The 27139-nt window shown below is 35.3% G+C and overlaps 1 protein-coding gene across 2 annotated transcripts in view; it reads left to right on the top strand.

Annotated features, from left to right (window-relative positions):
* LOC149561311 (protein SEMI-ROLLED LEAF 2-like) overlaps positions 1-27139 on the top strand; it is a 165388-nt gene that overhangs the window by 39799 nt on the left and 98450 nt on the right. For both annotated transcript variants that reach the window (XM_089825066.1, XM_089825067.1), the window contains 3 exons: positions 6651-6779; positions 6966-7013; positions 16818-17008. In XM_089825066.1, coding sequence (XP_089681192.1) covers positions 6651-6779; positions 6966-7013; positions 16818-17008 — 368 coding nt within the window. The remainder of the gene's footprint in view (positions 1-6650; positions 6780-6965; positions 7014-16817; positions 17009-27139) is intronic.

The raw sequence follows: 27139 nt of genomic DNA, 5'->3' as shown, positions 1-27139 counted from the left end.
TTGAGATGGGTTGTATCTAATGCCCATTACAGCCCTCCCAGAGGGATTTGGGAGTATTTGATTGTCATCATTGGACATTGATACAACTTTTTTTGCCTTCAAATTCTATTTGACAAGTAGCCGAGTAATCCGTACAAACTATTGTAACAATTATGTAACTCAATATTTGAAATTGACATGGTATTTTAAAAAATTGATACGTGGTAAGTCAGGCTGTAAGAAATAAACTAATTGATGCTCATACACATGGATAATATTTCAGCAAGAACATTTTATTCCCATATACTAGGATCTTCATGTGCAAATTTGCATTTGAATTATTGGTTTTCCGAAAAGCTACTTTGTTACCATTTATATTAGAGTCTTAACTTCCACCAAAGCTTTGTGTATATTTGACAAAATCATTTGTATATCACATGTTTCATATATTGCTTCTATTCATGTTGTATACGAAACAACTTTTTGTAATGTACCTATTTTTAGCATGGTCTTGTAGTTGGCTTGGTCAGTTCACCATCGTGACACGCGTGAGCTGACAATATGATTTGAGGGTCTTAGTTGTGGGGTTATAGGCTTTTTAGCAGCCTATGGTGTGTTTTGGCTCCATTTGAGGGACTTACTATTTTTAGTTGGTCAAGTTGTTGGTTTCGATGAGCTCAAATAAGTTAGAAGAGTTGAGTGATGCTCTCAATTTTTGTTTTGAGCTTCTCGTTTGGACTCCAAGAATCTTGGAGGGAGCATCTATTTATAGTAAGTCACCCAGATTCATTCATCATCTTTCTTCATCAGGATCACTCTGGTGTTGTTAGATTTTGATTCCGATGCTTCTTCAGTTGTTTTTTTAAGACGGGTGAATTATTATTATTATTCATTTAAATATGTTGAGTTTGCTATTTTTGTTGGTTTTGTATGTTGGTCAGTTCAGTATCATTGCTCGTTAGAACCAGGGTGAAAAGTTTTAAATAGTGGGCACAAGGAACAGTGACCTTGTGTGTTAGAATATTATGTTATGGTGGAAAAGGTCATTTTTGGAGCAAAAACCAATTAATAAATTATATTATAATGACACTTTATTATATTTTGATGTTGTGAGGAGGACGTTTTCTAATTGAAGTTCATTTGGGGAACTTGTGCCATTTGGAGGATATAAATATGAGGCCATTTGATGGGAAAGACATCTGATTAAATATTATTTTTCTTTTGTTGTCTTTGTGATACTTCTGAAGTTCTAAAATTTTGTACCCTTGCTGAAGTATAAGGGTTTGGAATTTACACCTGAGTATTGTAGATGCAATTATGGGTTTTCATTCTGAGGATTGTACTTGCAATTGTGTTGAGGTATAAAATTGCTTTCTTTTTCTATTGTATTTTGCTGTGGCTAAGGAGAAGCTTGTTGCTGGTGATTGTGTTTGAAATTGTGAAGAATTTCATAGAGATTGTCATATCAAAATGTGCCTGCAATATAGAGAATAACTTTGGGCATTTGTGGCTGCCAACTTCTCCTGGAAGGCAGCGATTTGGGGATCTACAAGCATCAACAGCTGTTCCTTTGGCGAGGATGTCATCTTGGAGGCTGGACGTTATTATCAAAGGGACATGCGATATTGTTTTAGAGCTGATTTTAAAAGGCTGCTACAAACACGTTCAATATCTATTTAGTTTAATTCTTTATTTTTAGCATTGATGAATTGTTGCAGCATATTATCTAAAGCATAGTACGTTAATGAATAAATTCAGAATTTGTTGTGAGCCATTTGTTGTTTCAGATTTAAATGTGCGAATTCACATGGCAGATTTATATACTACCTCTTGATATTTATTTGAGCAATGTATAAGGCTAAGGCTAATTGAATTTGTGAACAATTGTTGCATTTTTCGACACCGCGTTTTGGAGTTATAAATACCAAATATTCAGTGATAATTGGGTTGTTTGCCAAGTGTTCGTTGATATGTCAAATGTTTGAATAAATGGTATTGCTAGATTCATAACCGAACATGGTTATTACAGTGGTATCAGAGTGGTTTCATGGCATCTTGTGGGGTAGGAAAGTTATTTTATTTTCAGATTTGTTGTTGCATTTGGAGTGACCAACTCTCTAGCATTTTCTAGCCATGGACAAACATAGGCAGACTGATAGTTCTAGAAATCACTGGAGTAATGAGGAAGTTAGCATTAAAATGAATACTTTGGATGAGAGTATAGAGAAACTTAAGCTTCCTCAACAAAGGTTGGCGAAGAACTTGTCGAATTTAGAGACAGTTGAGAGGGCAGTGAGGTATATGATTTTTGCCTTTAAAAGACCGACATTGAGGTTGCAGGGAAAGAAGCTTAAGTTTTCCCCGACAAGTGTCCATGATGCAGATGTACCTATATTTACTATGACACTTGTTAGTCCTATACATAGTGTTGATAATGGACCTATTTCACAGGGACATGTGGATTTGTCATTGCTCGGGGTGGACAATAACACCGAGCTTCAACAGGTTGAGGCTCCTAGAGTAGTTGCTATGGTTAGTTCAAAGGCAGTTGATGCTGTAGTTGGCACTAATTGTTCAAACTCTCTCGAGGAGGGAGTTGTTATTGGAGACTTATATGTTAGCTATCGTAGTATTGCTCCAGTGCAGGAGGCAGTTGCTTCCTTAGGTGGGACCAAGGCACACATGGAGTCACCCAGCTGTGATGTTGTTGATCCGAGTGTTATAGCGCAGTTAGTAGATGTGGGTTCATGCTCTAGTATAAGTTGTGCACAACCTAATGTTGAATCATGTGTGCATACTCAAGTGTCAACAATTGAGGCTTTATTGGGAGATGTGGATGCAGATAGTATGGGCATGTCTGATGATCCATTTGATGATGCTATGAGTTGCACTGGGTATGGCACCCCTTGCCACAAATTGGGTGATGACTCTGAGGAGGTTTTGGATGAGTCGCAGGATCAATGTTTACAAGATCTTACTATTGAGGTGGAAGTTGAGACATACGGGGAGATTTATTTTGCGAAGGCTTCCATTTTCTTTAGATGGGGAGTCGATTGAGGTACGTAGTAGTTGCATCTCGGGTGCAGAATTTTGCAACGACGATAGCACACATGTGAGCAATCTTGTGGTGGGCAGTTCTGATTCAATTTCATATCACAGTGTAGTGAGTGAGACATGGAGCTTGCATAGTAGTTAGGGGTTACAGAGGCATCATGTGACTTGTCAGTTGAAGGTGAGTGATAGTGATATTTCTTTAGTTCTTGAGCATTATGATGCTATCTGTCAGATGCTAGTTACATTTGGTTGGGGTGCTTTTGTGTTAGATGAGCACGGTGATGCTAGCTTTTCCCTAGCAAAGGTTCATGCGCTTTGAGAGGCTCTCAGGATCTTAAAGCATAGTTACACTCAGTTAGTTACTGACATGGATTACCTTCTGGAGTGGGATAGCACCTGTTATGAGATGTTGTTAGGGAAAGATGAGGTAGCCGAGCACACCTAGGAGCTTGAGGTGACAATGAACTCTCTTCAGTATACTTAGTTGGCTCTTTAGGAGTCACAGTGACAATTGGATGAGATTACTATGGAGTTAGAGCAGGTGCAATCAACACCAGCCCCAGATCCTGTTCAGTTAGATATTGTGGTTGGTGGTGAGTTTGCTTCCATGGTTGGGGATGAGGGACGTGGTGATGTGGCAGACACATCCATCCAAGATATGGGTGCAATAGGTATGGACGAGGCAAGAGTATCAGTGAAGTTGAGCTCTCATGTTGATTTGCTGGAAGCAAATCTATTTCTTCATCTCATACATTTGATGGCATTGGGCAGTTGGCAGTGCCACATTTTCAGAGGGATCAATTGTGAGTTGCATGGGAGCAAGTTGTTGCTTCCACATATAATTTCTACTGCACAAAGTCCTTCATGGAGTATCTATTGGAGAGTTTAGATGTGTGGTAGGATTTATACAGAGTTTTTGAGGGTACTCTCATCTGAGGCTCTCGTGCTATTCAAAGGCTAGTGGGAAAGATTGTAGACACTTTGTCTACTATGCTTCCCCATAGGGATTTCGTGGTTGCATTTGCTGAGAGGATTGACTAGGATCCCACTCGACTAGTAGTTCAGAGTTAGAGATTGGAGCCGTCTTCTAATTCCTAGTTTGACAGTGATGAGCCCTTGACAGAAATTGAGAGTTATTATCTGCATTACATTAGGAGGGGTGCTCATCACCTTTCTTTTGACCCACATGTAGAGGATTTGGTTTCACGTCGATGTGGGTTGGCACCAATTTCATACCATTCATTGTGGGATGTGTTAGCACCATCTTTTGCAGATGAGATTGACAGCTGCAAGTTAGACCCCTTGTAGTATCTACACACCCTAGACAACTTGGCAGAGGTTGGAGTTGGTGGTAGTGTTTTAGGTACTTATGGTTGTTACCATCTCCATAGTGTAGTTGGGTGTGAGTGTTAGTTTGATGGGGACTCAGGTGTGGACAGAGTTGGTATTTCAGTTGAGTTGAGTCCTGATGAGTTGTTTCCTTCATCAACGCCTAGAGTTAGTTTTTAGATGATTTTGTTGTTGATGTCTGTTATTTGGGTGTTGGTGCTATAGGAGTACACAATAGGGATGGTACACAATTCTACCTTTGGGATCCAGGTGGACTGTGATGTTCATTTTGCTCTGGGATTGCTTAGGGACAAGCAGTTTCAGGGAGGGAGGACTGTAATGCCCCCATTTTTAGCAAGGTCCTACAATTGGCTTGGTCAGTTTACCATTGTGACCCTCGTGAGCTGACAGTGGGATTTGAGGGTCTCAATTGTGCAGTTATAGGCTTTTCAGTAGCCTATAGTGTGTTTTGGCTCCATTTGAGGAACCTACTATTTATAGTAAGTCAAGTTGTTGGTTTCGATTAGCTCAGATGAGTTGGAAGAGTTTAGTGATTCCTCAGTTTTTTTTTCGAGCTTTTGGTTTGGGCTCCAAGAATCTTGGAGGGAGTGTCTATTTATAGTAAGTCACCTTGTCAGGTTTATTCGTCGTCTTTTTTCATCAGGATCACTTTGGTGTTATCGGATTTCGATTCTGATGCTTTTTTAGTTGTTTTCGCAAGAAGGGTGAATTATTATTATTCATCTAAATATGTTGAGGTTTCTATTTTTGTTGGTGTTGTATGTTGGTCACCTCAGTATCATAGCTCGTTGGAACCAAGATGCAAATGTTTAAATCATGGGCACAAGAAACATTGACCTTGTGTGTCAGAATATATGTTATGGTGGAAAAGGTCGTTTTTGGAGCCCAAAGCAATTAATAAATTCTATTATAATGACATTGTATTATATTTTAATGTTGTGAGGAGAAAGCTTTTTTAATTGAAGTTTATTTGGGAAACTTGTGCCATTTGGAGATTGTAAATATGAGGCCATTTGATGGGAAAGACATCCGATTGAATATTATTTTTCTTTTGTTGTCTCTGTGACACTTTTGAAGTTCCGAAAATTTGTGCCCTTGTTGAAGTATAAGGGTTTGGGATTCACAACTGAAGTATTGTAAATTCAATTCCGAGTATTGCACTTGCAATTGTGCTGAGGTATACAATTGTTTTCTTCTTCTACTGTATAGAGAATTACTTTGGGCATTTCTGCCTGCCTACTTCTTGTGGAAGGTAGCAATTTGGTGTTCTACAGGCATCAACAGCTGTTCCTTTGGCTGGGACATCATCTTGAAGGCTGGACATTATTATCAAAGGGACCTGTGATATTGTTTTAGAGCTAACAGAAGGCCTGCATCTAGTTTTTAAAAGGCTGGTATGAACACATTCAATATCTATTTAGCATAAATCTCTACTTTCAGCATTGATGAATTGTTGCAGCATATTGTCTGAAGCGTAGTCAGTTAATGAATAAATTCAGAATTTGTTGTGAACCATTTGTTGTTTCAGATTTAAATGTGCAAATTCACATGGCAGATTTATATATTAGCGCTTGATATTTATTTGAGCAATGTATAAGGCTAAGGTTAACTGAATTTGTGAACAATTGTTGCATTTTCTGATACTGTGTTTTGGAATTGTAAATACTATATATTCAGTGATAATTGGGTTTTCTGAAGGCTAGACATTATTATCAAAGGGACTTGTGATATTGTTTTAGAGCTAACAAAAGGCCTGCATCTAGTTTTTAAAAGGCTGATACGAACACATTCAATATCTATTTGGCATAAATCTCTACTTTTAGCATTGATGAATTGTTGCAGCATATTGTCTGAAGCGTAGTCAGTTAATGAATAAATTGAGAATTTGTTGTGAACCATTTGTTGTTTCAGATTTAAATGTGCAAATTCACATGGCAGATTTATAGACTACCGCTTGATATTTATTTGAGCAATGTATAAGGCTAAGGTTAACTGAATTTGTGAACGATTGTTGCATTTTCCGATACTTTGTTTTGGAATTATAAATACTATATATTCAGTGATAATTGGGTCATCTGCCAAGTGTTTGTTGAAATGTCAAATGTCTAAATAAGTGGAATTGCTAGAGTCATAACCGAACAGGGTTATTACAGTTTTTTCTGACTTGCTACTGACATAGACAAACTACTCATGCCTTCAATTGATTATTTTAAGATTATTTTAGATCTTTATGTTATTGATTTACTAATATTTTATATCAATTACAGAGAGATGGCACATACATGCATAATTTGAACGGGTTACTTTCTAAGCTCTGTGGGCTTGCTCATGAGGCTGGGGATTACAGCAGATGCCGTCGTCTAAGAGCTGCTGGTTTACAGGCTCTTTCTGCGATGGTACGTTTAATCATTTTGGGTTATATAGTAATTGCTAGGGCGAAGCAATTTGGTTTATATGAAGAACTTGTTTGAAATTCTTTTGTTTTTTGGACATCTCTATTGTAAAATTCTTAATAAGTTTTTTGATCAGTTGAGTCCAGAATGAGTAAAAACAATATTTAATCATATTTGTATATGTTGCAGGTCTGGTTGATGGGTGAATGTTCACACATTTCAGCTGCTTTTGATGATGTCAGTATGCCATCAGTTATTCTAATTTATAATTTATGCATGTACAAGAAATGCATTCTAGGTCAGCTGTGAATATCAGCTTTTACAATATTTGATATGATTAAAGCAGAGAATAAAACGTTTTACCAGTATCTCTTTCCTATAGCTCTGAAGCAATCTTAATTCTGTTTCAACTCTTTTTTTGTGTGTGAAAAATGATGCAAGAAGATGAAGCAAAAAGTTTCAATCTCTTTGCATTGCGATAGAGAAATTGTTGAATGGAGAGAAAGTGATGAAAGGAAATTTTACTAATATGCAGAAATTGCAAAAAATTGTTACATAGATCTTGCAAACCAGTTATAGAAAGATTTATGTCTCTCTTCACAAGAGTTTAAAAAGTGGGCATAGTTTCTGCTTAGTACATTACATGTAAGAGCTAGAGTCCATACTAGCTAAAAATAAAAATTGCAGCATTGGTTGGTATAAGCTTGAGTATCTATCTACTTGTCCTGCAAATCATGCCACTGAGAATGTTGTTGAAAGATGACAAATCTTTCCTCCAAGGTCAATTAACCTCTTTAATGTGTAGAGTTGATGGTAAGGCTACTTGAAATTATTGATGGATTATCTTGCATTGGCTCTGTTATATGATTGATCTAAGTAAGTGCTACCAAACTCTCTGAATACCTTATCTCTTTGTGCCTCAGTTTTTCATCCTTGCACTTGCATGAGAAATACCTTTATTAAACACTGGGGCCATTATCTACATCATCAACATGATGTAAACTCGCCTTTAAGAAGATGCCAGAAGGAGCATCAAAATGAGGATATTGGGAGTAAAGTCATAGTATCACCAAATCATTAGGAGATGGAGCACCATGGCCACCGTATATCACTCTTGGCATTTTGCCTCAATTGTATATTTTTGCTGTGTTAGAGCTCGGAACTGGCCTTATTGAATACTGAGGATATTAACTACCTCATCAAGGTGATGGACCCTTTCCTTGGGGTAAGCAGCAGATTGTGCAGCTAAATTTGCAAATCAGTAGGTGACATTATTGGAACATCTCTGGCATGGTCCAGTTATCTCACGATTTCATCATTGTAACTAATTGAACAACATCTCAATAGTTGTGATCTTGTTAAAGTCTGCCTGAGTTGAATCCCGAGTATTCTCTCTCATAGCCAACCTAATGCTTTATTGTTTTAAATTTTTCTTGTTTAATCTTGCCAGTGTATATTCGCCATTAAATCTGCACTTTGATGTGCACAACTGCCTTTTTAATTATAAATAGGTCAAGCGAGTGATGTAGTTGATCCTAAAACAGTTATAATTGTAATCTAAAATGTTCAATAAAGAACTGTAGGTGGAATTACTTTCTGACATTATCTGACCAATAGGTTACTTTTTTCTGTAGCATCGGATTGATTCAACTTCGCTATTAGTTGTCAGCCACATTGAGCTTTTTTAAAACATTCTTTATCATTTGTTTTAAAAAAGTTTTCCTCAAGTTAAAGAAGAGATCTGAAGTGTTTTGGCTACTGAAATAATATATAATGAGTCGGTAACATTGACTGGTAGTTCTAGCATGGAAAACACTAGATCTCAGCTTTAACTGAGGTATTTGATTGGTTGGTTTCTTTATTGACAAAAAATAGATATCCACATGCTATTTGATTAGATGCTTGCTTGTAAATGTAAGTAGCTGAGTATTGTGCTATTATTAAGTATTTCTTTTTGAAAGGAATGACAACGTCGTCCATTCTACATAGATCAGTTTTTTAAGAATGGTTCGCATTCAATTCTGGTATCCAATGTTGGCTCTGCATGACTGATCTTCCCTTCAGTCAAATCTCCTCTGGCTGTCTCTCTTTCCTTGAAGGCTATTCTTCTTTTAAGATTTCTGCTTTCCTTTCTAATTTTTTTCTCCCATTATGACCATGTGATGACTTTCATTTTCTCTTCTCTCAATTTGGGATGAAGTAGCTGTTTTGTCTAATCCTATTGATGTTTCCATTAACTCATAACCTTTGGGAAACATTGACACTGCTCTAACCACAGTTTGTTAACACATGCACATAAAACAAAATGACGTCTTCTTAATTTGTTTTATCTATTATCAAAAGAATTAAAATCAGAAGTAAACTTGTGACTTAACAATAGAATATTCCTTAATCTATTTTACCAAATAATCAAGAAAGATGGAAATTATTTTCTTGTTTCATGATTTGAAATTTATTTCATTTTAGTGAATTAACAAAAGAAAGAGCAGTCATATTTTCTATTTAAAGAATTAATATTATTTTAACGAAAAAACATCATTATAATTCTAAATTAGTCAATTGCATAAGGCTAAACATTTTTAACTAACCAAACAGGAAAAAATAATTTGCAATAAAATCCACATTTGGTTAGGACATCTGTATAGAACATGCAAATATAGTTTGCAATAAAATTCATTTATGGTTAGCAGTTCTATATAAAACATGCATTGATCTTAACCATGTGTGTATGTATTCGATCACACCAACCACTTATATAGGACCTGAGGAACTCTACCTCAATCCTGTTCTTGTCTTCACCCTGGTCACACACTCATAAAACTTCAAATTGCATTAGTGATGTTAGTGTGAAACTCAATAATAAATAATCGAACTTAATTGCATTTAAAATTAAACAGATGATGATCAGTATTCACTAATCATATTTAAGAACGTGTTTGAAATAAACAATAAAAAATCAATTATTATTCCAATAGTCTCATTCAAGGTTTGTGATATTCTAATAGTAAGAGGCGTGGCCCCTCTTATGAAGAGATATAAAAAAATATATTTATTTTTGTAGAAGAGATCATTGTGTAGAAGCAATCCAAAACAAAATTCAGTTCATATAAAACCCAAAAATTAATTCAGAACAACATGATATAAATCAATTAACTATCAGTCAAGCATCAATCTATAATTCAGTTCATCAATTCAAGGAAAACTTCCAAAAACCCACTTAGAAATACTTCTAATTTAGAAAATTCATCGAAGAATCACCTAAGAATAATCAAATATTATTAAAGGGATTGCTTGTCAATCCATCAAGAAGTAATAATATCAGGCGATTGTCTAGAAAATATACCAAGTCATGAATTTTGAATTCTAGTTAGTACTTTTGAGCCAGATGGGGTTTGGAAGGATAGGGTCATTTCATACCCTTTGGCCAGCTAGGGATGAAACATTGGTTTTTGTCACTAGATAGTATTCAAGCTCAGGTGTGAGCTAAGTTTTGAAGAATGAGGTCTTTCCTACCTTTGACAAACTAAGGATGGGGTCCATGGTTTCATCATTATTAAAGGGTCCTTTGGCTCAACAAGTTTGCATGGTATTTATGGGGAATGCACAGTTTTTTCAGTTTGGGTGTTATGTTAATCGTTTCTATTTATCTATATAGCTTGCCTTTCTTGATGAAACTTCTATTATATCTTGAGTGAATTCTATTGTTTTTACATAATATTCCAAAAGAGGATATTACAATTGGCATTGAAGTTTTGATTTCGCCAGCCTATGGACCAAAGAACAATTAAGCCAAAAAGCTCAATGGGCCTTTGAAAGAGGGAAGGAAAGTTGCAGCAACAAGCCTACTCCAAGTGATAAAATGGGTGAACAACTAGAAAGTGAATGGAGGGCATTCATTGATCAATACGAGGCGATGACTTAATTAGTTCTCCAAACCCTAGAAAACATGAATAAAACCATCTACACTATTAGCCCCAATTAAAATAATGGAAAGGATGTTATTCTAATGTTATTCTAATCACTTGGAGAATAACAATAGATTGCCACTAGGGTCAACACCAAGGTTAAGAAGATCCTTGTTCTTACCTAGAGAAGTGCCAACAAGAGAAGAAAAGAAACCAATTGACCAGTTAATGAAATTGGTGAATATGTTAATCCTTCAAGAATTGACCCTAAAATTAGGAGAAGTATCCTATCTAGGAAAAATTGTGATGCCAGGGCATGATATACTTCTAGAAATGAAATAGGAAAAGACTTATATTAAAGGGTGAGTAAAATGAATCCCGAATTTTGATGGATTCAAAAAAGTCACGACAGATTCATGGATCCAAAACTTGGATACTTATTTCTCGTCCCATGAGAGATCCCATGAGAGAAGGTGATGCTATTAATTTCCATTGACCACTTGGAAGGGATTGCACACAATTGGTGATACCATGGTATTGTTACTCAAGGGCCGTAATAACCCCACCCAGTTATAACCTTGACAAGCACCAATTTCCTTCACAATTCTGTTGTTTGACTTTTCATCAAACACTTTGCAAGTGAGGTCGTAAATGATTATGTCAATTATCATAATTCATAATTGCAACTCTGCGCTTTATGTTTTCAAGATTAATTGCATTCAAACTAGAAATGAAGTTCTGAATTTAACAATTCCAACTAACTACTGAACTACGAAACTATTATTCTTGCAATTGGTGAAATATACAAGTATTATTAATGGAATCTGTAACTCCAGTCGAAATGGCCGACTCGCAGCAGAGACACACTTGAATGCCAGAAAATTGCCTAAACAGTGAGCTGCAGCTGTCCAAGGTGATGCCAGTGAAGGTGCTCCACAACAGCAAGCATACAGGGCTTCACACAGCCCGATCCTCCTTCCCAATGCACCTGCAAATGTCAGTGTACATGCCTGATGTTTTGCCAATTCAAACTACCAATGTGCAGCATCAAGGCACTTGAATGTGCAAGTAGTTGAGCTGCCAATGAGCAGGTATTTCCCACGCCTAGCTGATGATGCTTAACGCCAGCAACAGATATCTTGGTGTTGGAATATGTAGGCAGCCAAATACGTCCAGCCAGAGAACTTGGATGCCAAACATAGTGGAATTATGTCCCAATATGAAATAGGGAATTGCCATAAGCCTCCGCAAGTCTTACATATGTGTATCAAACTCTTCAATTTGTGGGTGGTAATGCAAATTAAACTCCAAACAATTATGTCTCCCAGCAACAAAAAATACAGTAGGAAGACTTGAATAATTTCAGAATTATCAATTCTCAGAATTTAGTCTTCCACAATACCTCAGCTATGGATAAAATGCAAATGCAGCCTCAAACCCTTATACCTCAGCAAGAGAATTGAAAATCAGAAAACTCAGAAACCCTCACAAAGCCAACAAAAAGCAAATAGACAATTGGATGCCCTTCTCTCCAAAAGGGCTCATATTTATAACACAGTATTGCACTCAATTTCTTCATCACACTTTTCACTTAAGAAGCTTCATCTTTACAACACCACTTAATAACAATAAAAAGCTTAAAGTGCCATTATAATATTAACGCATCATTTATTAATTAGTAAATATGAACCCATCAATAAACAACTCCATCTAATGCAGATGATGACCAACTGCCAGCGCTTCCAAGTGCATTTCCAAATATGGCAACTATCCAAAATAGATTTTCTAAGAATAGCAAGTCCACAACTGAGACACTCAAATCTTACTGCCAGCTCATGAGGGTCGCAATGATGAACTGGCCTAGCCAACTGCAAAGACCTGCTAAAATTGGGGACATTACAAGGGCACAATTGAAACAATAGGGATCATTAGAAGATTATGCGATAGAATAAAAATAAATAAAGTCATGGTGCTTGGTGTTCTCGAGGGAGAGCTCATATAACTATTTATTGAAGGCTTAACAAGGCTATTCTGTGACTTTTTGGGTGCTCTTGGTCATATGTCCCTAGAAGATGCAATCCAAAAAGAATTAAGGTTAGAAATTACAACTAAGGAGAAGATCTATTCCAAGAATATACCATTGGGGTCATATAAACAACCCTTTGATGAGAATAATTATTACTGAATGCAATGCTCCCTCATTCCAATAAGGAGGAAGAATCTGTGAGAGATCTTTGGAATATGAATTTATGTTTTCATTGTAGAGAACAATGAAAGCACAGTCATTGATGCTTTGCCCCCTCATTCCAATAAGGAGGAAGAATTTGTGAGAGATCTTTGGAAGATGAAATTATGTTTCCATTGCAGAGAACAATGGAAGCACAGTCTTGATGCTTTCAATAGAGACAAGTACACTACATAGAAGCAATAATATTTGAAGTTGAGGACAAAGAGTTTGAACCTAAGGAGAAAAAAGAAAACAAGGGGAAGAAGAGTTTGAAAATAGTAACTTGATTATGCTTTCAGGGGCACCCAAATATCACCCTTAGAATTCATAGTGTTCTTCATTGTCAAAATGTGATTATTCTTGTTAATAGTGGCACTACACATAACTTCATTGTTGAAGGCAATGAAATTAAAACTTCAGGAATTTGAAGGTTTTAAGGTAGTTATGGCAGATAGATTTACCATCCTTGAAACTTGAAGAATTCCACAACTAAGCATTATGTTCGGGAAACACCAAATGAATGAAGACTTTTCTGCGTTAAGTATAGGAGATACAAATGTGGTTTGGACATTCAATGGTATCTGCTAGGTAGATTCTATTTAGTTTTCTAATAGATGTAATGATGTTCTCAAAATATTGGTAAGGAAGTAACTCTATAGGGTCTACCAAATGGATGTTAAGGGCATGTAATTCTAAAGGGTGATATGACAAACAAGATTACTAGAACAAGTGAAGACCTCTATGATAACCACCCCTTAAATTCTAAATTAATGAACGAAAGTAAAGAAGAATTTTGAAGGTGGACTAAAAGGATATGTAATGTCCCTTAGACAACACAGTTGTCAGCAAAGTTTGGCCTACTATTAGGTTTCCCATAGGTTAGCAGAGTGGGTTGGGGACCCATCTAGAGGTTTGTGGAGTTCACAGGGGCTTTATAAGCCGTTCTGTATAGTTTGAGACAATCTCCTATTTGTAGGAGGGATTTTTAAAATGATTGGCTGGGAGTTCAGTGGAACATTTTAGGGGGCCTTAGGGATTATTCTAGAGAATTTTAGGGAAGATCCCTAGTTGTAAGGAGTGTCCTGTCAATTTACTTACTATATTTGGACATCATATGGGCATCAGCAGTTTTCTGTTTGGAGTCTAGGTGATGAATTCAGGAATAAATGTGGAATAATTTAGTTTTTTCCTAATGTTTTACTTTAAATAAGAATAAATTGATTTAATTACATCACTTTATATTCTAATCAAAATTACCTGGCAAAGTTCAAACTACCATTGGATTTGAAACTTAAAAATCAAAACTCATTGCAAACAACACAAAACATCTCCAGTCAACAACCAAACAAATCAGAAAAATCAAATTAGATTTATTTGGGGATCTTTCATGAGTTGCCTAATCCAGAGTCTCCAATTGAGGCAGTTGATCATTTTCATGAGGGTGAAATGATTCTGTTGATGTCTCTTTTAGTGGGCCAATCACTTCAGAGCCGTCTTTGTTGAGCAGTGATGACATACATACATCTTTTTTGATTTTGTCACCTATTTCTCTTGATATGGTAGTGATATCCTTGTTGATTGGTAACTTCATAGTATTCAGTTCCTTATGGAGCAGTGTCTGCCCCACTTGGAATCATATAGCACTACTTGATTTGGCATGGTCTACATCAATGATTCAATCTGAGAATTCAGATTTTCTTAGATTGTCTTGGGTTGGATAACATGTTTGTTATCATCCTTGTGGCTGAACATAGTTATTACTGCAAATCATGGTGGCCATTTGTTTTGGTCTCTTGGCATGTGCGAGTTCATTCTCACTCTGTTTTGATGTTCCACATACATGAATGGTTACTTTATGGTGATTGGTTGAGATACTTCTACATCTCATACAATTAGGTCTTTATTTGTTTTCAGGTGCGGGCATTGATTGGCTGGGTACATTATTTCACATGGATTCCAATATGTTGCTTCACGATATGTGGTGTTTGGGCATTTCAGTGGAGCGGAGCATGTGTTGTTTAGTGCTTGCTTGAGGGCAAGCAATCCTGGAAAGGGATGATTGTACTGTCCATTTGTTAGACAGTCCAGACTATAGTGAAGGTTGGCCTATAGTCAGCAGTTCCTGTAGTTTAACATAGAGGCTAGAGGACCCGACCAGGTGTTGTAGAGCTTAGCAGGGACCTTTATAGCCATTTTTTACAGTTTGAGACAGTCACTTATTTTTGTTACAAGATTCAAGAAGAGTTGGCAGATTAACGGATTTCCGGATGATTGATTGATTAACAGAGGAACAAATGTGTTCCTTATAAAGAATTACAAGGACGTTGTTTCTAAAAGAAACAACGTAAACTGAAGATAGAATTAGAAACAAAACTAGAGACAGGATAGGAAACATTCCTATCTGGACTGAAGACAAAAGAGATAGGGTAGGAAACATTCCTATCTAGACTGAAAGATGGACTACAGACAAGTAGTTGACTATTATAGAAAGTATAAGATATTATCTTAATAATTTTTTAGGAGGGAATCCTATTGAGAGTCATCAGGACCACTCTCTTCATGATCATCCCAATGTAAAATTGCTGGAGGACAAGCAACCATGGGAAGAGCCAACTGTCTCGCCCCACCAAATACCAGTTTAGATGAGAGTACTTGTAAATGAAGACCACAGACAATTACAAGTAGTTAACGTAGGCTTATAAATTTTAAATTTAAGGAATGATAGGGTGAACAAAGGGAAAAAAATGGCATCTATTCAATACAGAGACCAACTGGAATTGAAAAGAATTATAAGCAAAGATACCAACTGAGATTAGTCAGTGGCAGCTATTATTAAATTAAACATTATATAAAATAAAAAAAAGGCAGGGCTCCATTATGGAGTGTGATTTCTTATAAAGAGATAGTAAGCAAGAGGTGCGATCTCTCCTATGACGAGATATGAAAGAGAAACTGATTTGTGTTGAAGGGATCATAGAAGGGATTCGAAGCAAAAATCCAGATCTTCGTAACACAGAAAATAAATTCAGAACAGCAGGGCACAAATCAATTAACAAGCAATCGTGCATCAATCTGTAATTTAATTCATCATTTCAAAGCAGTATTCCAAAGTTCACTCAGCAATGCATATAATTTCAGAAAATTTATTCAAGATTGTTCCTAAGAATATTTGAACCGATTAAATGTCAATCTATCAATAAATAACTAATATCCAACAATAATCTATCAGATATACATAGTCACGAGTTTCAAATTCTAGTTAGTACTTGTGAACTTGACAGGGTCTGGGCCGATAAGGTGGGATAGGGTTTGGAAGGATCTGGGCGACAGGTATTTTTCCTATCTTTTGGCAAGCTAGGGACAGGGTCTTGGATATCGTCATTGGACAGGGTTTGGGTTCACAGGGTGAGGTCTTTCCTACTTTTGACAAACCAGGGACTGGGTTCGTATTTTCATCACTTTTGAGTCAGGGATGGGGTCTTCTAATTCAGCAGATTTGCAATGTATTTACAGGGAATTCACAATTTGATAAACTTGGGTATTGTGATTTTTCAACTTGTTTAGATTTATATGGATTGCAATCCTTGATAAAGCTATTATTGTATCTTGAGTGAATCTATTGTTATAATGAATATCCTAAAACAAAGCATTTTATTGATGTGTTCTTCTGCCCAAATTTTATTTGCTTCTAGATTTATAATTGAATGGCTTGAAGTTTAATGTGTGTAAGATTTGAAGGTGTACCTTGAAAATAAGAGCTGTTCCCATATAATAAGCAGACAGTAATTGGAAGAATATCTTGATTTGTATTCAAGTTTGACCTTTACGTTATAAGATAAATTTTGTTTCACTTATATTATTTTTTGAGGAGAAGCAATTTTGACATCTATTCGTCTAATGGCTTGGCAGATTGTCTCTGTTACTTTAGACAATTATCGTTTTCCCACAGTTGATCCAGGACGTAATCAGGAAAGAAGTGATTCACCTCATAATTGGGTAAAGGAAGTTCTCAGATGTGAGGGGAGGGGTGGAGATTCTCTGCCAAATTGTGACTCAGGAAATCCAAGACTTCATATAAAAAATCCATCTACACTAACAAGGTAATCGACTTAAACATGATTTTAGAAGACAATGGAGTATTGACTGTTTATTTCTACAATTTCTTCACTGAGTTCATATAATAATGCCAGTTTCTATATATGTGTGTAATAAATTTTCAATCTTGCTGAAGTACTCAGTCTTCCTCATGTAATCTAAACCAAATGTTAGTAGAAGGATGTCTCTCTGGAACAGTTTAAAATCAACATGGTTTTAAGTTTTAACCTTTTCTAAATAGTATTAAGTAGAAGATTGCGATACATCTTTTTGTGTATGAAGAGAGCAATAACAGATACTTATTTTTTTATTATATGTTGCTGTAGTTTATTTTTGTTTCTGTACACTTCATCAATTTTACTAGTTATGGCATGTATATGGTGTATGTGCATGTTTAGAATGTACTTCGGATTATGGACTCTTTACTTTTTCAGATTTGTTTTCACATGCATAAATTTATGTAATGTACCCTGCACTTAACTTGTTAGAGCCGACGAAATAGTCGCTTACTTTTTGGCGACATTTTGCTGTTTTATGCTACTTTGACATCTTTAATTTCTCTTTCTAAGAATACCAATCAAATTTTTATGTATGGTTTTTTTCAAACTGTCTTTATATTATCCTCGTTTTCCTTGATAATGAGTGTGGAGTAAAGAAATATTAAACCATGATTGCAAAAATAGAAAACTGGATTGATTAGTAAATTCATTTGGATTCCTTACAATGTTACTTGCAAATGCTTTTAGAGCATTGCATTCCTGTAAATAATTACCTAAAATCCCCTTATGGGAATAACCAAGAAGTAACAAACTATTAATTAATTAATCAAAACCAAAAACTAATGTAATATTCCAACATTCCCCCCATTACATAAATTTTGAGAAGAGTGGAGCATTGCAAGTGATAGGCCGAAATTGGGGTCAGGAATAAACTAGATTCAGCTTTGTGTGAGTGTCTATTCAGGTATTGTGAGGTTGTGAGAGGTTTTGTGGCTATGTGCTGAATGGCTAAGAGTTGTGAGTTGAGCATGGATGAAATGCAAGCTATGGAAAATAAACCTGCAACAAACAAATGATTTTAGTAACATTCAAGCATTAACACAAAAACAAATCATTCCAATCAACAACAAAATACAACTGCAGAAACTTATAAACTGAAACAATGAAAGCTACAGAAATTAGTGAGCATTGCCAAGGAGTGGGCCCTTGCTCTTGGTTTGTACAGTGGACAGAATTGGAGCTTTTGTACACTGCTGTGATCATAAGAGGCACTGTTTTTATTATCAGACAGCGATACAGAAAATTCTGCGTATAACAATCTGTATTTGAGCTGCCCTCTATAGCTTATGCTACTCTACTTATATACACAGAGTTTATAACTAATATCTGAAGTGGTGACAAATATAATATGTTGGTATACCAACAGATATAGATACCAACGGCTTTCAAAAATTGTTGAGTACTGGCCAAGAATAAAAAAATAAGATCTGTTATAACTATGAGCAAAAACAAAGATGGAAGATCTGTGGTTTTCTCCAGCTATCAAGCATGTCCCTTTTTAGATACTAATATTTATGGTTTCCTCACGAAAGTGTATCCTCCACATAGCTGGAAAACACCGTATCACAAATCCATATAACAAAATGGTGCTGAGGTGGCTGTTGAAAGGTGTATAGTGAGTTGGTGAAGAGATTGGAAACTCCACAGGTAGGAGCTAATCATCTGAAGTTGCCAAAGCAAAAAGCACTGTCTGACAAAAACATGAATAGATCATTTGTTTTCGTGGATAAGAATGCAGGTGTGAATCCAGCTAAAATATCACCTTGTCACAAAGGAAACAAGAAGTCTGTATGTTGCACTTGCAATATGTAAGGCTTAAAATAACAATATTTATTAGTAAAAGCAATCAATAATTATTTTCCATAGTTTAATCTTAAAACTTTATTAAATATGACATATGTATTAAATCATATGCAACATAAAATGGGTAAATGATATGAAAATGGAATGGAAATAGAATGCAGGAATGGTTGCGAAGGTTAATGAATTATGCCAAAATATAGCATAAAATAAAACATAGTTGGCTCCCATTATGAAAGGTTTTGAACCCAACCCTTCTAGCTATGTCACAAGGTTCGAGTTCGAATTAGAGTTCGACAACAATAAAATTCGATTAAAGTTCGGGGATCCCAAAAAAATCATAAAAATTCGACATTAAATTCGTCTTATATATTTTTTATTTTTAAAAATATATATATTAAAATTTTAAACATAAAAAAATAGTATATTAAACTTCAATATAATATAAATACATTTAAACCATATTAGTATTTTAAAGTTTTAAAAGGTAATTTAAATATTATTAATATATAATAACAATTATATTAGATTTTTAATATTAATATAAATATATTATAATTTAAATATTTAAAATATTAGACTTTAATATATTAATAAAAACACATCAAATAACAAATCTAATGATTCAAAACATAATAAAAATAGATTTAAAGAAAAGGTACTGAATATTATAATTAAGATAATATACTAAATTCTAAAATATATTATAATTAAAAAACAAATCTAGATGATTTAATGATAAGATATTAAATTTTCATTTAAAATAAATTTAAAACAAAACAAAACATAAATATTAAGTTTAAATGTTTAAATTAAATCTACCCAAACTTTTAACCTATCGACTTGAATTTATTTTCTTTAGAGGAGCCGAATCATTTACTCCAAGTTTGTTTCCGCCGATGGAGTATGAGCTTCTGTCTGCGCCATGAATTTGGATTTTTTTCCCTGGTCGGTGGTGGATATCTGTCTGCCCATTCATGCCGTCCAACATTAAACTGTTGTAAGAAATATTCGCAGCTGAAAATTTACTCGCTGCTTGACCTTAAAAGGCTTTGGAAAACAATTTTTTAATATGTTTTATTTTAAACAGACTGCACACTTCCTATGAATTTTAAAACGAATTTTAACAATTTTTTAATAGACTTTTGACATTCGTTGAATTCCGAACTTCATGATGGAAATCGGGCGAACCCTGTGACTTAGCCTTCTAGCGACTTTGATGAAGTGTCTTGAAAAAATCCTCCCCGCTCACCCAAGAAACATCGATTTGAATGCACAAGTAGATCTCTTGACTAGACATCTTATTACCATTTGTACAACATGAGAGAACATAAATGTATTCACATCTTCGATGCACAATGAGACACATTTGTAATGTCCCTTCCATAATTAACTTGGAATATAAGGACATTTTTTCCGGAGTTTCAATTACAAGATACTTCTTTCCATTTAAACCCTTTATTGACAAAAAAAACACCTTGATATTATGCAACAATTAGCTGGCCCATAGTACTTGATTTGTATAGGCATGTTTACTAATATTATATCCTTTCCGTATTTCTAATCCTCATAGTTTTAAAAACATTGTGTACTTCTACTTGTTTCCAATTCAATTGTCAAGGACGAACTTCGTCTTCTCTTCTACTTTGGGTTGTTATATGAACTCAAATATTCTCTATGTAATCACTTAATAGATGATCCCTGACTGATCCATCCTTCTTGGTTATAGTGCAGTTCATAAGAATTAATTACTGGTAAACTGATTATGATACTTGTGATGCTTTTATTGTTTATTATTACTGAATTCTTTCCCCTTGACTTTACATTCATGGATTGTCCTGTATGTTGCCATCTTTATTCTGTATATTCAATCACATCAAATAAACTCAGCCTCCAGTAAATAACGGGTTATACTGAAAAGTTGGCCCTGTTCTCAGAGCTATTGGATAATGCTTGTCTATAACTTCCCCAATCCCACGATAATGATTTGATTATTTGACTCTATTGGTCCCAACGTCATCTTGTTGCTGGTACAGATTTATATCAGATAGATCATGTCCGTTTCTGAGATCCCAATATAGAGATATGATATCATCCCTGTTGTATACATAAATCCATAGAACTTTATTTATAGAATGCTAAGTGTTTATTATAACTCTTTTGATTGTTCCAGAATCTTTGCTGACTAGTAATCTTCTTTTCCCAAGGTTGGACGATTATCACTTCTAAATAACTCTAGGAGTCTGTCATCTTTTTCTCAACACCTACCACGATTACACAATGATTCTGCCCGATACATTCAACACCGACTCTAGTATTCCCATTAGCGATGCCGTAGTTCTTTCCAGTCATTGGCTGACTATACTTTCTCTCGCTGAGTCTTAGTGATTTTTAGCGGGTCTTTTGTGGTGAATAATATTGCTTGGATTTCCAATGTAAAGCAAATATGGTTTACGTAGATGAGTATTGGATATTGAACAATCTCTGAATGAGATGAATTATACTATTCATGAGTTTGTAGATTACTCTCCCGTGATTTCCTTGGATCGTTCTTCTTATCTCTGCTATGAATTGCTCATTATTATTTAAAGAAATAATATTCCAAAAGTATTGTTTTTTCCTCCTTGTGACAGATGAATCTCGATCTGCAGGAGCCTATGTGGCCTTATTGTTTATGCTGCAAATGGTATCCCTTGTGACTTGTATATCTTCCACCTGAACGTCTTCCTTATTTCCACTATTCTCTGCTGCTTATCATTGAGTGTATTGTTACCTCTGCTTCTTCTTTTTTTAATGTTACTGCCACTTACCATATTATCACTGTTGATTACTTATCGTGACTGATCCCTGTATTGATTTATCGCTGACTGTATCTTCCTATTATTAGTTTCTGTATTCCTTATTCTGATTCCATGTCTTCAACTCATATCTGCCTAAAAATCTATGTTCCTTTTTTTCCCCCTTGATTATGCGATGCAATACTCCTTTAATACTATGTAGCATTAAGAGTTACGTCTCTTCTCCACAAGTTATATTAACATTATTATTAATATTAGGAGAAAGTATAGTAATATGATATGTCTGATTCATATTAATGTTTAAATAATATTTATCATAAATAATTTATATTTAGTTTTTATATACTTATATTAATTGATATTTATATTCTTTCTTTATATTAAGTAAAGTATTTGGAATTATTATTTTATCATTTATTATTTATCCTCATGATATATGTAGTGTCTTGATTATTTCAATGATTAATATTTTATTTATTTAACTGTGATGAAGCAATATACATTATTATTATTTTACTATCTGTATTAGAGATCATATAAAAATAATATATATTATAATCTTATTTGTATGTTATTTCTTTATTAGTATTATTTGTTACACTATTTTGCATTATAATCTATCTTTATATTATAATTATATTATTTACTATTATTTCAAATGGGGACATTACAACATTTCCTCCAAACTTATGCATCTTTGAGTGTGTCTAATGCCTCCTCCAGTGCTGCATATGAGATGCCTTTCTTCTAAAAGTCCACATCTCTTTTGAGTGTGTCTAACACCTCTTTAAAGGTTGTGGAAACTATCCCTCATTTGCTGCACACATCACGAGTCAATGGGACATGAGATAACCTTTTGTCCAAATGTTTAGATCTCTAAATGCATTTAATATCTCCTCAAGTGTTCAAGAAATCATCCACCAAACGTGAATACACCAAGGGCACCTACAAAGTCTTGCTTCCTTCCCTGGCTCCTTGAAGGGGCACAAATGTACAAAGGCCCCTTTTTTCTTTAGGGACACAAATATGCCAAGACCACTCTTTTCTCCAGGGACACAAATATATGAAGCCCCCTTTTTCATCTTTTGTTGGTTTAATTAGTGATTGTTAGTGTTGTCGAGGGGGTGCTAGTTGGCCAGTGGTTGCTGATAAATGTAATGTCCCGCTCGAGAACCCAAAGGAAATAAATACAATATGTTACAAAGTATATGAAACTATTTCTTTTTTAAAGTTTAAACAACATCAAAGTAACAATGCGGAAACAATATACACATAAACAAATGCAATTACAATACCGATTTCATTCCTGAAGAGTTCCTTCGCGTTGAGTCATGTCTAAGAAATTTTTATTAATAAGTTTAAGTCTCAATTACAATGTCCATACTAATAAAATGAATAAATGCATACATAACCTCATACACACATACATAAAACAACTAATATGATAGAGTACATTCATATAACATAATCCACTGCTCATGTCATAGGGTATGCAATAATAAATTCAAGTACATCAATATTCAATACAATATCCCATAGAATCTCAAAACACATGATGCATAGATACATCAAATGAGTAGAAGTCTCCAAGATAAGAATAAAAACGATAATGATACAACTATATCAATGAACATCCAACATCTATCAAATTGAGGGGGATCCAAATGGTAAGAAGACACCAACTCCTGACCGTGTGGTCACCTAATTAGGCTCCCACTCATACCGTGTAGGAGTGATAATGTACGATCGACACATAGATAATCAAATCATAAAACAATCTTAGGTAAGGAATCCTGATAGCCAAATCTACCCCAAGGGTAACACAAACTATTGATAAGAAAAAAAAAAACCAATGTTGAAAAGGCATTCATCCAAACCAACATCACATACCAAAATCAACAACATATACCAAGTACAAATCAAATATCAAAACCAAAAAGATACAACCACATTCAAATCAATGTCAAGTGTCATAAGCACAATAACCAACAAATAACAACTGTGATCAATAAAAGTAAACCATCAATAACTAACTCCAACAATAAAAAAAACCACCAATAAATAACTGACATTCATTAATAAAAGTTAATTGTCAACAATAACTGATATCCAATCAATAAATAATAACTCACAATAAATACATCATCAAAAGTAATGTCCAACAAGTACACCAATAAATACACCACTAGAGGCAAATATAAAGAAAACATGAAGGAGACTTAGGCTACATACTATGGAGTGTCATCACATGAGTCAACGCTAAGGTTACCTTGACAGTCTTTTAGGAGCCTGACCCCCTAGTGACTCTATGTGGAACTAGAATACCATTTCGTGAAGACAAGAAAACTAGTCATACCTCTCAAGGTATCATCTCATTCTCATCCTTAACCTATACAAGCACTCAAGGCATAGATGAGGAAAAATCTCTAACTATCTTTATAATTTATCTCAAGCCGTAGGGGAGGAAAGTATTTTAAATTACTATGTTATCACTTGTTACACAACTTACAATGAGTTATCGTGACAGCCACTTTGAGCCCCAACCTCCATTACAAGCCACTCCCATAGACATGCACCTAGATTATGTTCCCAAAATTCACAAAGCACAATTATTTCCCATACCATAAATTAGTATTGATCGATTTCGGTTCCTTAACAGGCATCCTGAAAATAACATTGGTTCTCAAAACTTAAGTTCTCATAAATGCTCATCAAAAGAAATCTCAATTTAAATCATAAAGTACATCATGACATCTAATCAAATAATCATAAAAGAAATCTCAAAATTGCCTTTGGTGCACATCCTAATTTGGTCAACTAAACAACCCACAAAGAAAAATCATCACGGAAATAAGCATCACAAGATTGTAACTAGAGTATTTAAGAAAACACATAGTTTTCAGCCATATGATTTAATTCCATCATTTTCTCTTGTTTAGTTTGAGCCATAAAGATGTGTTTAAAAATAAGGCAAGAATATACATGTTAATATAAATTGTTATGCTAATATGCTTATCTAAATCAATAAGTATTTGAATATCAAATCTCTTTGTGCATATAAAATATCATGCAATATTATCATGTTACAAATTTAAATAATCTTAAATCATGAATGATTTAATTAATAACATAAATGTATTACAAAAACTAAACAACCCAACAAGCTAACTGGGAAAAAGTCTAGAATTGACAGATAGGCCATAGGGTGAGTGACCCCAAAGTGTCTCCAAGAACCCTTGGAGGTGCTAGAAGAAGAAAGCCGCTATTGAGTGGAGGATCCATGTGGTCTCACGGCTTTCGGAGATCCCGAAGGGTGGTTTGAAACCCGCTTGGTGCCTCGCTTGAGAGGAAATACTCTAAAGAAAGATGTGATGAGTGGAGGATCTATGTGGTCTCATGGCCTTTAGAGATCCCAAAGGGTGGTTCGAAGCTCGCTTGGTGCCCCGATTGAGAGGAACTACTCTAAAGAAAGATGTGATGAGCGGAGGATCTATGTGGTCTCATGGTTTTCGAAGTTCTCGAAGGGTGGTTCGAAGCCCGCTTAGTGCCCTGCATGAGAGAAACTACTCTAAAGAAAATGTGATGAGCTGATTGAAATGTTATCTTTGAGGGTGAGTCCACTGCAAGGTGTAGTCTTGGAGCCACCATGTCTCTTGAAGATAGAAAGGCAACTCTGGTTAGTGTACCTAAAGAAGGTTGCAAGAGACCATGTCTCTCTAAATAGGTAGGAGAATCTCCCTCTGATCTCGTATTAGATGGGGCAACAAAAGGTGAAGTGAGTCTACGTCCCCTCCCTATCCAAATGGTGGTTGGCCTAGATGCGGAACTGATGGGAATCCACTTTGAAAGAACCAAGAGAGATACGAAGATCATGAGATCAACCATGGAAAAGATATGAGGGGCGCACAATAACCCCATCCTGTGGCTTGATGAAGTGTTTTGCATAGAATAGCATCTTAGGACGAAGTCCCCTAGGGCCAATCTGGTACGAATATACTATATGTTGATGTCTGTTGTGATGTGTATGTTTGTCTCCTGCCGGGAAGGCAGAAGATGAGAAGGGGCGTCTAGGGAATACTAGAAGGGGAGGGGGAAGTTCTTCAATATCAATCCCATTAAAACCCAATAGGGTCTAGGCTTGGGCAAACCAACAATAAGCCCAACAAGTGGGGTCCGAGTGTGCTATAGCCTCCGAAGAACAATAAACCAGGTAAGAATGTCTATGCCGCCCCTTTAAGCAAGGCTTCCACGAATCCCTGCAGGCGCAAGTGGATTTAGATGAATTTTGGAGAAGAATTAATGACTCAAACAGACACCCAATCTCGGAATGACTACTAGAATGCGATTTATTACAAGTGGTCATTTTTCTGTTGCTGTATTGTGCGTCAAATTGATCATGGAATGTATAAATCATTGTAATCTATAACCCGACAAATTAGGAAGCTTAATCAAGAAATTCTTATTAGTATTGACAGCGAGACAATTCAAAACTCATTTTGACTTCTTGTAAGAGAAGAATATGCCCAATGGGATTTCACTTCATCGCAGTCACTGCTTAGTGAGAAGAAAATATATTACAGAAGCGTGATGGTCAGAGAATGGTTTCGGCCGAAGAGGGCAGGCCATTCCAAGCTCCCTAAAACTATTATTGATACAAATATTAAAGTATAGATTGCAGACATTGTTCTAGTGCACAGATTAAGGGGAAATGAAGATGCAATCTACCTTGATGAAAGGATGTTCTTTGTACAAACAGTCTGTTCCGATTCTGCTTATATTGACTGTGCTGCAACAATCAGCAACCAGATATGTTCATTCATAGTTTGCAAATTCTCCGAGTACTCCCGGAGTTGCTGAGTATTCTCAATTTTTTTTGTTCGGCGAGTACTCTCAAGTTTAACTCTTGCATTTTTATAGACAAAAAATCATGGGTAGAAATGTTAAAGTAGGTAAAATGATGGTTGAAATACGTTTTTCACATACTATGTTTTCTATAAAACCATGCATTTTCTCTTTCAAGATGTCAATTCTTAATTTAATACATTTTGTTTTTGAATTTTACAAAAAAATATGTTTCTTTAAGAGAATTTCTTTTTTGTTCTTTCTAAGTTCACGAGTTTTCCCTAAGTTTTTGTTAAGTTTTCTCCTAGTTTTTGCCGAGTTGAAAATTTTGGGCTTGCCGAGTACTCTTTGAGTCCGAGTCTGAAAACTTTGTGTTCATCGGTGATTCAATTTCCGCTGAATAAGTTCTTCATGTCATCATACCTAATCACGTCCTAGCTTGCACGCAATAGTGGCCTGGCTTGGAACATGTGGAAGAGTTTGAGGATGACATTCAAATTTATTATTTCTACCCTAGCTTGCGATTGCAGAAGAGCTATGCTAACTTTCACAGGGTTAATGATACATTCACCATGAAGCTCACCCAAGAATTGTAAGGATGTCCGGAAAGGAGAATTTCTCCTGAAACTGCCACGGT

Source organism: Cupressus sempervirens, chromosome 4 (assembly GCF_028749045.1).
Source record: "Cupressus sempervirens isolate cs-2001-9-10 chromosome 4, ASM2874904v1, whole genome shotgun sequence".
Classification (NCBI taxonomy): Eukaryota; Viridiplantae; Streptophyta; class Pinopsida; order Cupressales; family Cupressaceae; genus Cupressus; species Cupressus sempervirens.
Note: the sequence above shows the minus strand (reverse complement) of the source record. Positions and strands in the feature narration are given on the sequence as shown.